Below are 16,677 nucleotides of genomic sequence, written 5' to 3'. Positions count from 1 at the left end.
TCCTGTCTTACCCCTAGGTCCTTCATGACATTTTTTTTCTTAAATTCCATATATATGTGTTAGCATACGGTATTTGTCTTTTTCTTTCTGACTTACTTCACTCTGTATGACAGACTCTAGGTCTATCCACCTCATTACAAATAGCTCAATTTTGAGAAACATTTTGGTTAATTTTTTATGTGTATCCACACACCCAGCAATAAACCTTCTTAATAAATCAAATGTAGGAAAATAAACACAAGCTTGGTCAATAAAAAGACTGCTGCTGGGCTTCCCTGGTGGCGCAGTGGTTGGGAGTCCGCCTGCCAATGCAGGAGACACGGGTTTGTGCCCCGGTCCCGGAGGATCCCACATGCCACGGAGCGGCTGGGCCCATGAGCCATGGCCGTTGAGCCTGCGCATCCGGCGCCTGTGCTCCACAATGGGAGAGGCCACGGCAGTGAGAGGCCTGCATACCGCAAAAAAAAAAAAAAAAAAAAAAAGACTGCTGCAAAAAAGGAGCAGCAAAATTATGCAAAGACATTCCTTTCTCAAAGTGAAATTCAAGTACATCTCTAATCATAAAGCACAATGCAATCAACAGTGTCGTGGGCTACAGAGAAGATGGAATAGACAGTGAAATCAAACAGACCCAGCCCCACCACTCAGCTCAATCTCCATGTGCCCACATTTCCCTATAAAGGGGATTACATAAAGCTTATCTTACAGTGTTAAGTCCTGACATACCAACTACCAATACAGAGATGTAGTACAATGCTTGACACACAGTAAATGCTTTAAAAATCCTAGAGGAGAAGTAAAGGTGACATCAGTCGAGGTGGGGGACTATGGAACATCCACAAAAGCAGTGAATAAGCTGCAAAAACAGTCAGCATAGACTTTTTACGGAACTCTGGAATCTGATAAAAAACTTACAACAGCCAGAGAAAACTTAACAAGAAAAAAAATGCCTGAAAACTAGTAAGCAGATTGATTGAATTCCGCCGGCGCGGGAGCCTCTGCAGAGAGAGAGCGCGAGAGATGGACATGGACAAACGGATTCATTTAGAGCTGCGGAACAGGACGCCCTCTGATGTGAAAGAGCTTGTCCTGGACAACTGTCGGTCAAATGAAGGCAAAATCGAAGGCCTCACAGATGAATTTGAAGAACTGGAGTTCTTGAGTACAATCAACGTAGGCCTCACCTCAGTCGCAAACTTACCAAAGTTAAACAAACTTAAGAAGCTTGAACTAAGCGATAACAGAATCTCAGGGGGCCTGGAAGTATTGGCAGAAAAGTGTCCGAACCTCACGCATCTAAACTTAAGTGGCAACAAAATTAAAGACCTCAGCACAATAGAGCCACTGAAAAAGTTAGAAAACCTCAAGAGCTTAGACCTTTTCAATTGCGAGGTGACCAACCTGAACGACTACCGAGAAAACGTGTTCAAGCTCCTTCCTCAGCTCACATATCTCGATGGCTACGATCGGGACGACAAGGAGGCCCCCGACTCGGACGCCGAGGGCTACGTGGAGGGCCTGGAGGATGACGAGGAGGATGAGGATGAGGAAGAGTACGATGAAGATGCTCAGGTAGTGGAAGATGAGGAGGACGAGGAGGAGGAGGAGGAAGGTGAAGAGGAGGATGTGAGTGGAGAGGAAGAGGAGGATGAGGAAGGTTATAACGATGGGGAAGTAGACGATGAGGAAGATGAAGAGGAGCTTGGTGAAGAAGAAAGGGGTCAGAAGCGAAAACGAGAACCTGAAGATGAGGGAGAAGACGATGACTAAGTGGAATAACCTATTTTGAAAAATTCCTATTGTGATTTGACTGTTTTTACCCGTACCCCCCCAAATCCCGCTCCCCGAAACTTATTTTTTTCTGATTGTAACGTTGCTGTGGGAACGAGAGGGGAAAAGTGTACTGGGGGTTGTGGGGGGAGGGAGGGGGGAGGGGGTGGAATAAAATACTATTTTTACTGCCAAAAAAAAAAAAAAAAAAAAAAAAAAAAAACTAGTAAGCAGGTTATGTAGCATTTTAACTTACCCTGTTACCAGCCCCCACTCTCTAGCTCTGCGGTAGGCATGAAAATGGGAACTCACATTCCTTGTGCAGGTTGCTGGTAATGGGAATGATATGGACCTTATTCTCAAAGAATGTTAGTTGCTTGTTTTGATCTGTCTGGTGGGTACCTGAAGGATTGGTTCAAGGGTCTGCCTTTGTTTCAACTGACTCAGCGGTGTATTCCTAGGGTGTTATTTGTTGAAAACATTTAAAGGCAAATGTATTCACCACAGTCACAGGGGAAATGGATACAGCTGGGGCAAGCAACAGACAGACTGAAAGCCTAGGAAGGAGAGGCTGAGGAAGGAGATACTTGGGGAAATAAGGGCTAAAAAGCTCCCACATATTCCAGAGAATCTAGAAGGCCATGTGCATGCTCAGGACTGGACACATGCTCAGAAAAGACCAAAGAAGACCCTAAGTTCTCATCTCCAGCTGACTCTCAGGATCTGTACAGGCAGGAAGTGAAAGCTATGGCAAAGTTGTAAACTGGCTAAACTTTAAAGAGCACTCCAACATACACACAGTCTATCTGCAAAGACTAAAAGAGCTTTTCTTTTCTTTTTTTTTGCTCCAGGTTATTAAGAAATCTGTATCAAATCACTAGCTGGCCACTAAGCTAATGAGAGTGACCACACATGACAAAGAATACAAACTTTTAAAAGTTGTTGAGAAAACTCACTAAACAAACAAAAATACCACAAAAAGCAAAACAGGAAACTCTATGGATGGAGGAGGATCTGATTTCTCTAGTTACCATATTATGATAATCAAAACATCCAGTTTTCAACAAAAAATTGAGGCATACAAAAATAAAACCCCACAAAAATAGATATCCCATTCATAGGGAGAAAAGAAATTAACAGAATCTGTCTCTGAGGAAGCAAAGACATTGGATTTACTAGAAAACACTTTAAATCAATTGCCTTAAATATCAAGGAGCTAAAGAAAACAATGGACAAAGGAATTAAGGAAACTTAGAGAACAATATCTCAACAAATATAAAATATCAATAAAGAGATAGAAGGTATAAAAAGAACCAAATAGAAATTCTACAGGTGAAAAAAAAATAACTGAAATGAAAAATTTGCTAGAGTGTTTCAACAGCATATCTGAGAAGATGGAAGAATCAGCAAACTTGAAGATAAGTCAAATGAAATTATCCAGTTTGAGGACAGAGAAAAAAGAATGAATAAAAATGAACAAAGCCTAAGAGACCTCTGGGACACCATCAAGAATACCAAAACATACATAATGGGAGTCCCAGAACTAGTGAAAAAGGAGAAAGGGGCAGAAAGAATATTTGAAGAAATAATGGCCAAAAATGTCTTCATTTTAATGAGAAATATTAATCTAACATCAAAGTTCAAAAAATTCCAAGTAGGATAAACTTAAAGAGATCCACACTGAGACATATTATAATCCACACTGAGACACATTATAATTATAATCTCATGAACAAGAGATCTTAAATAAGGTTAACAACTGACTTTCATCAGAAACCATGGAAGCCAGAGGCAGTAAAGTGACATATTCAAAGTGCTGGAAGAAAAAAGTATCCTTCAAAAATGAAGGAGAAATTAAGATATTGCAGATAAACAAAAAACTGAGGGCATTCATTGTGACAGACTTGTCCTATTATAAACACTAAAGGCAGTCCTTTAAGTGGAAACAAAAGAGTACTAGCAGTAACTGGAAGTTACATGAAGAAATGAAGAATGCCAGTACTGGTAAAGACATAGGTAAATATAAAAGCCAGTATTATTTTTATTTTTGATTCATAAACTTTTCTATTATCTTATATGATTTTAAAGACAAATGCATAAAGTGGTGATTATAAATCTATGTTACTGGGCACACTATGTATAAAGATGTAATTTTTGACAATAACAACGTAAGGGGGGAACAGAACTATAGAAAAAAAGTTTTCATATACTATTGAAACTAAGTTGGCATTAATTCAAACTAGATTGTCATACATGTAGATATTAATTTAAATCCCCAGAGTAACCATTAAGAAAATAACTAAAAATATATGCAGTATGAGAAGTGAGATGAGCGTTTAAATAGTGCACTAGAAAAAATAATCAATTAAATACCAAAGAAGGCAATAATTTAAGAGTTGAGGAACCAAAAAATGAATAAAGCATATAGAAAGCAAATAGACTTAATCATCTCTTTAAAAACCCTATCTCCAAACACAGTCACATTCTGAGGTACTGGGGGTTAGGATTTCAACATACGAATTTGGAGGGACACAGTTTGGCCCATAACAACACCCCTTAATACATTATCTTTAATCCTTCCTTGTCAGTAGTTATATTAAATCTAAATGAAACAAACACTTCAATTAAAAGGCAGAGACTGGTAGAATCAATAAAGAAATATGAACTAACTATATACTATCCACAAGGGATTCACTTTAGTTCCAAAAATACAAATAAGTTGAAAGTGAATGGATGGAAAAAAGCATTCCACCCAAACATAACAAAAAGAGAGCTAAAGATAAAATTTGTTACAAGAGACAAAGAAGGACACTATATAATGACAAAAGACTCAATCCAGTGAAAATATATAGAAATTATAAACATATATGAACCTTACAACAGAGCCTCAAAAATATATGAGGCAAAAACTGACAAAACTGAGGAAAAATAGACAGTTTTACAATAATAGTTGGAGACCTCAATATCCCACTTTCAATAATGGTTAGAAAAACCAGAGAATAATGACAAGGAAATAGAAGATTTAAATTACACTGTAACCCAACTAGACCTAGCAGTCGTATATAGAGAACTTCATCCAACAATAGCTCTCTTTTCAAGGGTACATACTGTTGTATGACCATATGATAGACCATATGAACAGTCACAAAACAAGTCTCAATAAATTTCAAAATATTGAAGTCATACAAAGCATCTCCCCTGACCAAAATGGAATGAAATTAGAAATCAATAACAGAAGGAAAATGGAAAATTTCACAAATATGTGGAAATTAAATAACACAATCCTAAATAACAAATGGGTCAAAGAATAAATCACAAAAGAAATGAGAAAAAACCTTGAGATGAATGGAAACAAAAATATAGCATATGAAAACCTATGGGATGCATCAAAAGCAGTGCTCAGAGTGAAATTCAGAGCTGTCAACGTCTGCATTAAAAAAGAAGAAAGGGGCTTCCCTGGTGTTGCAGTGGTTAAGAATCCACCTGCCAATGCAGGGGACACAGGTTTGAGCCCTGGTCTGGGAAGATCCCACATACCGTGGAACAACTAAGCCCATGCACCACAACTACTGAAGCCCGCGTGCCTAAAGCCCGTGTTCTGTAACAAGAGAAGCCACTGCAATGAGAAGCCCACACACGGCAATGAGAAGCCCACGCACTGCAACGAAGAGTAGCCCCCACTCGCTGCAACTAGAGAAAGCCCGTGTGCAGCAACGAACACCCAATGCAGCTAAAAATAAATAAATAAAATAAATAACTTTATAAAAATAAAAAAGAAGAGAAGTTTCAAATCAATAACCCAATTTTACATATTAAGGAACCAGAAAAAGAAGAGCAAACTAGACCCAAAGCTAACTGAAGGAAGGAAATAATAAAGACTGGGTAAGTGAAATAGCGAATAGAAAAACCTCAGCCTCTCTCACAGAGAAGCCAGAGGGCATGCTGCCCAGTGACCTAAAGCCCATAGGGTCTGCAGCCCCAGTGCAAGTCTTCCACACCACAGATGCTGCAGTTTTCCATCCTTGAATCCCTTCTTCCAGAATTCTGAATGCTGCAGATAATGGACAATCAGAGCAGGATTTATAATGTTATTTAACATATTTTAACAACCCAGAATCTTTCAAATGATGACCACATCCTTCTTTTGGAGAGCTGATAGAAAGGGTGATGTTGGAGCACGTGGGTGAGTAGACAGACACTTGCTGTACTGGGTGATGCTAGAGGGCTGAGTCCCAACTGAGTGGCGGCTGCATCTTCCATAATGCAAGGACTTGGTTAAATTTTCTGTTGGCTTCACTGGACAGTGGGGATTTCTTTGCCCAAACTCAGAGACTCAGTGCTTTTCTACCTAGAACTGCCCCTCAGTGTCACTCCTCTTGATGTCCATGACTGTGGTCTGACCATCAATCTCCTCTTTCCACTTCACATTTCAGAATCCTCTATTTTCTACTCTAGCAACTCATTTTGTGACAGTCTATCATTCCCATTAAGTGGCCAAATATTTTGGAACTGTATGGAGTTTCTGTGAATCAGGAAGGGTTTCTCTCACTATTGTTGAAATTACTGAGCTCAAGGCTACCAGTCCGCAAATGTCATCGACTTAGGAAAATTGCATTATTTTTAGAAAACAACATGATAAAATGTGCCCTAAAAAGTCCCTTTCTGGGTTGGTTTTACCCCCAGCACAGTGAATACCCTACGAGTAGCGTTGACTGGTCTTCATGATGCAAGTTCGTAGAGCAGAGGATCAGATACTTGTAGTAGAGGAGCTGAGCATAAAACAGGAAAACCGACAAGAGGATTTGGGTTCCACTCTCCTTATCATTAGTAGACATAAACAACATATGAATTCTGAAACTTTAGATTTTATCAATGAGTAACTTGTAGTTCTCCAAGTTCATAAGGAATTGAGTGTGCAGGTGAGACAGCTGTGCAGAGTGGGCTGGGATGGTTTGTATGGCATTGTAGCTTTTCATTGATGTCTGTGTGAGTTCACTAGGACGGCCAAAACAAAGTGTCATAGACTCAGTGGCTAAAACAATGGAAATGAATTCTTTCACAGATCTGGAGGCTGGACGTCTGAGATCAAAGCAGGGCTGGTGTCTCCTGAGGCCTATCTTCTTGGCTTACAGACGGCCGCCTTCTGTCCTCACATGGTCTCCCTTTGTGCCTGTCTGTGTCCTGATCTCCTCTTCTTATAAAGACACCAGTTGTAGTGGATTAGGACCTATTCTAAAGACTTCTGTTTAACTTAATTACCCCTTCAAAGGACCTATCTCCAAATATAGTCACATTCTGAGGAACCTGGGTTTAGCTTTAATGTGTGAATTTTGGGGGACACCATTCAGCCCATGACAATAGCCAACTCATATGTTTCTTACCTGCAGCTCCCCCCACCTTTCTGACTTGACAAATGATGGCATACAGACTGAAACAGACAATGAGGAAATCTACCTGAATTGGTTAAACTTGGACTGTTGAAAAGTGACTTTAAAAAGGGGGTGAAAACTTTTGAATTTGTGAGACATTATGTTCCATTTCATATGCCTTTTATGAGATCTTTTGAACAGCTCTTTTATGGTTGCTTTGCAGAGACAGCAAGAAATCTTTGGTTCATCTGGGGGCAACATTAACACACACACCAAGTGATACCTCATAGCCCTTAAAAAGAAAGGCAATGTATTCCAAATAGTCTTTACACCCCTGTGTGATACGGAGTGAAGGAGCAGCCAGAGGTGCTGGGTTCCAAAACAATTCAAGGTTGGGGAATGGCCGAGGGTGGGAAGGACTGACGACTCTGGAGGAAAAACATGTAACAAAAGGGAGGTTCATCCCTTCATTGGAAAGCCTGAGTGGGGTCCGCCCGGCTCTCGTGGAGACCTTGACCCAGCCTGGCTGACAATAACTAAACGGGTTTCTCCTCTGGGCCGTGTGCTGTGAAAAAGCTCTTTTCACTTATATTTACAAAAACCCTAGAACACGGGTACTATTTATATACCCATCTTACAAATGAAGTTACAAAACTTCTCCCATGTCACACAATTAGTGGCACAGTTAGGATTCCAACCCAAGTGGAATCATTCCAGAGCCTGCACACAAGTGGTGTCAGGTCAAGAACTTGCAAGTTGGTTAACAAGCTCTGCATCCCTAACAAGGGAAACTCAGACTGTGTTTTAAATTGTCTTGGCTTCTGTATTCAGAATGAATAATTCAGAATGGCTCCCCGAGAGCCAGGAGTCAGCCAAGTGCAACATTCCCAGCAGAGGCGAAGGGCCTGAATGGCCTGGCAGGCAGGGTACCAGGCAGGGCCTGGTAGCCAGGGCTGGAAAAAAGGGCCAGTGCCACATAACAGAGAAAGAATGAAAAGGAACCATTTGGTCAACCAAAAACTAGGGAAGCAGTTGCTATCTGGGAAGAACTCTGGGCCACATTTCAGACCTCAGCAGATGTGCATGAGGGGGTGTCCTAAAGGCCACTGGGAACCCGGGACCACACAAGATGAAATAGGGCTTGTGTTTTACAGCATATAAGTAAATAGACATGTTGGGACATGGAAACAGAAGAATTTTCAGAGAAGAAACCCGGGAGTGAGACGAGAAGGTAAAACACCGGAGGGCCTGATGTTCTGTTGGCCCAGCTGTGCCTCTGGGTCTGTGTGGCTTTGAAAGGGTCCCAAGTCTCAGTTCAACCCCCTACAGAATAAGGAAAAATATATGTCCAACCTCCCCGAGGGAGAGTACACCACCCACCTCAAGAGGCTAAAATAATAGGTATTAGCATCTTCCTAATGTGAGAGGAAAGGGTCTGGTGAGAGAAGAGCACAGGAAAACACAGGTTTATATAATGAAGGACAGTGAACACTTGTAGAGGGAGTTCATGCCCCAGTGTTTAGAGGCCAAGGGATTAAGATGAAGGACAATGAGGGGAAGTGGGTCTGACCCGGCTGATCCTTGACAATCAGGGACCAGCTTTCACAAACAGGTAACAGAGACAGTGCAACAGCCTGAAGCCATGAGCCCCGCGTGCTGCTGACCTGCCACAGAGAACAATGATCCCTACTCCAAGACATCTGAGAAGGAAAGGAGAAGGGTGGCCAGTCAGGGGGTCAGGAAATGTTCTGCTCCTTGCCCTAGAATTTCCCAGTGGCCCAAAGCAGAAGTAACTTGCCCTGAATACAGGGACCTTTTAAATCGGTCCTTGCCCACCTTTTAGGTCTATTCTTCTGAGATATCATCACACAATTTTTACACTACTTCATTCTGACTCCTATTTTCATATTTTTGCACATTTTTGTCCCTATGTCTAGAACATCCTTGTAACTCCCCCTCACCCCACTAGCCACACCTCCTCAAGACCTAGCTCAGACAGCCCTCCATCACTCCTTCTGTTAACCCAGTCCCCTGCCCACCAGCCCAAGAAGACAGGCCCCACTGTCGTATTCCTAAATATGCCTGCCTCCATTTCCATGACATGCGGGTCCATGGATGGTGTTTATGCACCAACTAAAGTTCTTTCAGGTAACTGTAAATTGATGAAGGGATGGAGCAAGTGGGGAGAAAAAGATGGTTAAGTGAAGGGCTGAGGGGGGAAGGGCAGGAGGTTGTCATCCTGGCTGACAGGCCTGCTCCCATGATCACTGCTTAGTTATTTAAATTAACACACAGGGAGATGAGCCGAACAGATCTTCGTCTTGCCTCCCCTTGTTTAATAACATACTTTCAGTTGGAAAATTAAGGTTTAGCCCCTCACCACCACCCCCACACACCCGCACAGGCTTACATGTTGCTCCGACTCTGGCACTGACATCCTGTGCAATGTCCTTCCACAAGCTCAATACTGCACTAGGAAAACAGAGAGCAGGGAGGGAGGAGGAGTACGTCCTCCAGACATCTGTACAATTGTCTGTTTTCCAGGCAGGGCCAAGCACAGCTTGTGCACTTAGAGGCTGATGGAGCACCCCCGGTGCAGGTGACCACAGGGGTGGGGAGGCCGGCAGACCCCCATCAGGACTGCTCTGTCATCTTCTGTCCCCTCAAGCCCACTGTTCATGGCTTGGCCTCTGCCGTTTGGCACCCAGGGAAAGGGTTTAGCAATGTGCTAAAAGTCAAACCAAAATGTCGAGTGTGATTGCATCTTCGTCTGCACTTAGCAGCCTCAGGGCTGCACAGTCTGAGCATAGTTAAAATGAAATTCAGCCTTCCTCTGACCCTTTCAGGAAACCCTGGTGCCCTTCAGGTGTCCCCATGCATTCATTCCTTCAAACTATTATCTACGGAACAGCACTGCTTTGCAAGACAGGTCTGGGAATCGTTTTTGACACTTCTCACACACATATCTCTCCATTTCAATTCTACCAGCAATCCTGGCAGTTCTCCCTCCAAAATGAGTCTACCCATTTTGTTCTTTGGTTTTGCCTCCGGCATATCTGCCCTCGTCTCCTGCCTGGATGTGGCACGGTGCTCTTAGGAGCCCTTAGGTGCCCCTAAGAGCACTGTGATCCCAGTCAGAAGCCTGATTCCTCCAAGCCCTGTTTTTTTCAGAAGGCAGCAGATACCTAACCTTAAACCCGTGCACTTCACTCCCCACATCAGCCCTTCCTCTGTTCCTTAAAATGCTGGCTCAGGACACCCAGCCAGTGCCACCTTTTCCTTCTGGCCACAATTGCAAAGTGACTTAGAGAAGTCTTTTCTGGGCCCACGCCCAACCTAAAGGGCCCTTCCTATTATTCTCTCCCATGTTCTTTTTCTTCTCTGTGCTTTAATGTTAATAGAAAATAACATTTCCTCTGTTTATATTTAAAGGTCTGTTTATTGACCTTATTAATATTGTCTGAAGCACTATGGGAAAGAAATTAGATTCAACTGGAAAAAAATACATTCAATAATAAAAATTAGATTAGCAATGTTTATTATTTTTTGTTGGATGTCTTTACAAATATTTAGTCTACTTGATCATTAGTACGTTTAAAATGCTTTTTAAAAACATCATTTAAAGATTTTTAAAATTTTTAAAATATTTTTTTACAAAAAGATTGTAGGGGAGTGACATCATCATTTTGAAGCCGCCAGTCTCATTTTGAAGCCGCCAGTCTCATTTTGAAGCACCACACCAGCAGCCATCCCAGGCTTCTGTGGCTACATGAGTTCCAGCCTAGACACCCACTGCTGATGCTCACCACCATGCACGCACTGGAGGCCAGCCCCTCCAGTGGGGTTGTGCATGTTGACAGCCTCCACTACAGTGTGCACACTCAGGGGAGACTGTGTAGCCATACGAAAGCACACGAGAGCCAAAGCCGCCACAACTGCTGGTGGGCTCAAATTGGGCCCTGTCTTCTGTCACTGACCTGCACCACTGTGCTCCCTGCAGCTGGCCACTCCCCTCCAGCCGTGCACCAGCAAGCCCCCAGCCAGACCCGTCATCTGTCTCCACTGCTGCACCCATGGCATGATCCAGCAACCCCTAGTGCACACAGACAGGCAGAACCCTCATGGTTGACCCTGCCCCTGCTGCTTGTCCTGGCCTCCACCACTACATGTGTGTCTGCAACTGACCCCTGCAGCTGAGTGTGTGCACACCACTGGCTCTGGCCACCACTACAATTCATAAGTCCTTAGCCAACCAAATTACTTGATGTAAATGTAAACAGATTGAATTCTCTAATCAAAAGATAGAGAGTAGGTAGATGGATTGAAAACCAAGAACCAATCATATGTAGCCTACAAGAGACTCACATTAACTTTAAGGGCACACACTGGCTCAAAGTGAGGGGATAGAAAAAGATATTCCACGAAAATGGAAACCAAAAGAAAGCAGAGATAACTGTATTTACACCAGAAAAATAGATTTTAAACCAAATCTGTAACAAAAGACAGACAAGGTCATTATATAATGATAACAGGTCAATTCATCAAGATGATATAACAATCCTAAATATATATGCACCGAACATCAGAACACCTAAATGCATTAAGCAAATACTAACATATCTGAAGGGAGAAATAGACAGTACAATAACAGTAGGGTATTCAATACCCCACTTTCAACAATATACACACATCCAGACAGGAAATGTATAGGTAAAGTTGGACTAGAACCATACTTTAGATCAATGGACCTAACATGCACGTACAGAACACACCACCCAAGAGCAGCAGAACACACATTCTTCCCAAGTGCACATGGAACATTCTCCAGGATAGATCATGTGATAGGACACAAAAAGTCTTAGCAAACTTAAGAAGAGTGAAATCATACCAAGTATCTTTTCTGACCACAATGGTATGAAACTAGAAATCGATGACAGGAAGAAAACTGAAAAATTCATGAATATCTAGAAATTAAATAACACTCTCTTGAATGACCAATAGGTCAAAGAAGAAATCTAAAGGGGAATCAAAAAATATCTTGAAGCAAATGAAAATGGAAATACAACATACAAAATCCTGTGGGATGCTGCAAAAGCCATGCTAAGAGGGAATAAGGGGGAAGTTTATAGACAAATGCCTAGACTAAAAACAAACAAAAAAAAGATCTCAAATAAACACCCTAACTCTACACCTCAAGGAACTAGAAAAAGAACAAACTAAGCCCAAAGTTAGCAGAAGAATGAAATAACAAAGATCAGAGCAGAAATTTTAGAAAGAGAGACCAGGAAAAATCAAAGATTAACAAAATTAAGAGTTGTTTTTTTTTTAAAGATAATCAAAACTGACAAACCTTTAGCTAGACTAAGAATAAAAGAGAGAAGACAAATAAATAAAATCAGAAATGAAAGAGGAAATGTTACAACTAATATCACAAAATACAACGAATCATAAAAGACTACTATGAACAACTATATGCCAACAAATTTAATAACCTAGAAGAGATGGATAAATTCCCAGAAACATACAACCTACCAAGACTGAAATAGGAAGAAATAGAAAGTATGAACAGATGAAAAATGAGCAAGGAAATTTAATCATTATCAAAAATCTCCCAACAAAGAAAAGCCTAGGACCAGATGGCTTCACTGATGAATTCTACCAAAACATGAAAAGAACAATGAACACCAATCTTTCTCAAACTCTTCCAAAAAACTGAAGAGGAGCGAACACTCCCAAATTCATTTTACAAGGTCAACATCATCCTGATACCAAAGCCAGGTAAGGACATTATAAGAAAACTAGCCCAATATCCCAGATTAACTTAGATGCAAAAATTCCTAACAAACATTAGCAAACCAAATTCAACAGCATATTAAAAAGATCATACACCATGATCAAGTGGGATTTATTCCAGTGATGCAAGGAATCAATAAATATGATACATCACATAAATAGAATAAAAGATAAGAATCATATGTTCATCTCAACAGAAGTATTCATTGAAAATGAATTCATCCTTTCATGATAAAAACATCTAACAATTTCAGTATAAAACATGCCTCAACATAATAAAGGCAATATATGACAGGACCACCACTAACATCATACTCAATAGTGAAAGTCTGAAAGCTTTTCCTCTAATATCAGGAACAAGACAAGAGTGCTCACTCTGACCACTCCTATTTGACATAGTTACCAGATGTCCTATCCAGAGCAATCTGGCAAGAAAAAGAAATAAAAAGCACCCACATTGGAAAGAACTAAAATTGTCTTTTTTGTAGATGATATGATCTTATATATAGAAAATCCTAAAAACTCCATCAAAAACTTGTTAGAACTAATCAGTGAATTCAATAAAGTTGCAAGATACAAAATCACATACAGAAATCTGTTGCATTTCTATACACCAATAAAAAAATCTGAATAATAAAGAAAAAATCCTATTTTCAATAGCTCAAAAAACAAAAGTACTTAGGAATAAATTTATCCAAGGAGGAGAAGGATCTGTTCACTGAAAAGAACATGATTTTGATGAAAGAAATTGAAAAAGACACAAACAAATGGAAAAAAAACCACGTTCACGGATCAGAAGAATCAATATTGTTAAAATGTTCATGTTATCCAAGGTTGTCTGTATATTCAATGTGATCCTTATCAAAATTCAAAAGGCATTTTTCACAGAGATAGAAAAACAATACTAAAATTTGCATGGAACAACGAAAGACTGAATAGCTAAAGCAATCCTGAAAAAGATGAACAAAGCTGGAGGTGTCACACTTCCAGATTTCAACCATATTACAAAGCTATAGTAATCAAAGCAGTATGGCTTTGGCTTAAAAATAGAAACAGACTAATGAAACAGAATTGAGAGTCCAGAAATAAACCCTCAAATATACAGTAAATTAATATTTCATAGGGGAGCCAAGAATACTCATTGGGAAAAGAACAGTCTCTTCAATACTTGGTGTGGGGAAAGCTGGATAACCACATGCATAAGAATGAAATCAGATCCCTATCTTACATGATTCACAAAAAATTAACTCAAAATAGATCAAAGATTTAAACATAAAACTGCTAGAAGAAAACATAGGAGAAAAGCTCCTTGACATTGGTCTTGGCAACCATTTTTTGGATATAACAACAAAAGTAAAAATTAATAAGGGGGACTCCACAAACTAAACTGCCTCTGCACATCAAAAGAAATAATTATTAAAATGAAAAGGCAACCTATGAAATGGGAGGAAATATTTGCAAATCATGTATCTGATAGGGTTTATTTTCCAAAATATATAAAAATCTCATACAACTCAACAGCAAAAAACAAACAATCCAATTTTTAAAACGGGCAGAAGAACTGAAAAGACATTCTCCCGAAGAAGACATACAGATGGCCAACAGGTACATGAAAAGGTGCTCAACATCCCTAGTTACTAGGGAAATGTAAATCAAAACAACGAGATACCACCTTACACCTGTCAGAATGGCTATCATCAAAAAGACAAGAGATAACAAGTGTTAGAAAGGATGTGAAAAGGGAGCACTCCTACACTGTTAGTAGGAATGTAAGTTGGTGCAGCCACTACAGGAAACAAAGTATGGAGGTTCCTCAAAAAATTAAAAATAGAACTACGATATGATCCAGCAATCTCACTTTGGAATATTTCCAAAGGAAGTGAAAACTAGCTCCAAGAGATATCTGCATGCCCATGTTCACTGCAGGGTTTTTTCATAATAGACAAGATATAAAAACAACCCTAAGTACTCTTTTCCGGATGACTGGATAAAGAGGATGTGATATATATACATACATGTACATTAAACACAAAATTATTCAGTCATGAGAAAGAAGATAATTCTGTCATTTGCAACAACTCGGATGAAACTTGAGGGCATTATGTTAGACAGAGAAAGACAAATATTATATGGCTAAAAAAGCCAAACTTATAGAAACGAGAGTAGACTTGTGATTATCAGGGGCTGGGAGGTGGGTGAAATGGGGGAGATGTTGGTAAAAATGTACAGACTTCTAGTTAAAAATGAATAAGTTCCGGGCTTCCCTCGTGGTGCAGTGGTTGAGAGTCCGCCTGCCGATTCAGGGGACACGGGTTTGTGCCCCGGTCCGGGAAGATCCCACATGCCGTGGAGCGGCTGGGCCTGTGAGCCATGGCCACTGAGCCTGCGCGTCCGGAGCCTGTGCTCCACAACGGGAGAGGCCACAGCAGTGAGAGGTCCGCGTACCACAAAAAAAAAAAAAAAAGAAAAAAAAAAAGAATAAGTTCTAGCTATCTAATGTGGAAGCACAATGATTATATTTATAATACTGCATTACATACTTGGAAGTTGCTAACAGAGTAGACCTAAAACGTTCTCACCACAAAAAAAGATATGGTAATTATGTGAGTGATGGAGGTGTTACCTAATATGATGGTGGTCATCATTTTGCAACACATAAGGTGTCAAAATCAACAAATTGTACACCTTAATCTTATACAGCGTTATATGTCAATTACCCTAATAAAACTAGAAAACAAATATACAAAAAGCATTGTATCATAAACGCTTTAACTTTTTTCAAAACTATTCTAAAATTTTACTGAAATCCGAGGATACCTGGTATCCTCTGACTGTCATCCCTTCTTTGTATGTGTTACAGCAAAAAGCTGGCTACTGCTGGTCTATGTGCTGTGTGTGCAACTATGATCAGGGCCAACAGAAAAATATGACCCTTAAGAAACGTTTCTGCTTCTGTTGGATTGGGCTGGGTTTCCAACGGAACTTTCTGTGATGATATGAATGTCCTGTATCTGTGCTGTCAGATACTGAAGCCCTTCTTTGACTAGCTATTGACCACTTAAAATGTGGCCAGTATGACTGAGAAACTGAATTTTAAATTTTATTTAACATTAAGTTCAATGTTTTATTTAATCTTAAATTTAATGTTAAGATGCAGTAGCTAACCCTGTATCTTAACATTAGAGATAGCACAGATTATAGGAAAAACAAAACCGAAAACTCATGATTTCATGCCACTTGGGAAATATTCTAAGCACTGATGACCTGGTGCCTTCATTCTTCTCCATAAGTATCAGACATATGCATAATCATTTTCAGGGTAAATACAGAAATCCTCAGGGCATTAACCACATAACTGAGAGACAGTGACCTCTCTGAATTTTATACTATGCAAGGTACTTGTCTGACATTTATGGATTATCTCAAACTCAAAGCATGGACAGATGATTATGCATGAGCTGAGACCACCAATTTCAGCAACCTAGAAGGAACCTTCACGTTTCCCCAGGTGAGGAGGCGGGAGGACTTCTTCAGCAGCCTTTCGACACTGAGTCAGCACCCAGGTGTCCCAATGACTTGGTGGTAGGTACAGACCAGTTTCGTGCGGGTGAGGGTGTGGGGCTCAGGATGGATTTACAGGCTCTGAGAAACCTCAGGTCGGTTGCAGACATGCTAAGTGCGTCTCATGGGAAAACTCTCCAGAAACGCAGCACTTTGCTCTCACAAAAGTGTTTCCGTGAAACCA

General features: G+C 40.5%; 2 protein-coding genes across 2 annotated transcripts in view; one reads left to right on the top strand and one right to left on the bottom strand.

Moving 5' to 3' along the window:
* Nucleotides 1–16,677, bottom strand: part of GABRA5 (gamma-aminobutyric acid type A receptor subunit alpha5) — a 103,419-nt gene that overhangs the window by 51,373 nt on the left and 35,369 nt on the right. The window lies entirely within an intron of this gene.
* LOC132532149 (acidic leucine-rich nuclear phosphoprotein 32 family member A) lies at nucleotides 975–1,916 on the top strand. Its single transcript, XM_060170426.1, has one exon. It carries the CDS (start codon nucleotides 1,021–1,023, stop codon nucleotides 1,768–1,770), a length of 750 nt encoding a protein of 249 aa, XP_060026409.1. The 5' UTR covers nucleotides 975–1,020; the 3' UTR covers nucleotides 1,771–1,916.

Source organism: Lagenorhynchus albirostris, chromosome 1 (assembly GCF_949774975.1).
Source record: "Lagenorhynchus albirostris chromosome 1, mLagAlb1.1, whole genome shotgun sequence".
In the NCBI taxonomy this organism is placed as follows: Eukaryota; Metazoa; Chordata; class Mammalia; order Artiodactyla; family Delphinidae; genus Lagenorhynchus; species Lagenorhynchus albirostris.
This window is presented reverse-complemented; position numbering and strand designations above follow the sequence as displayed.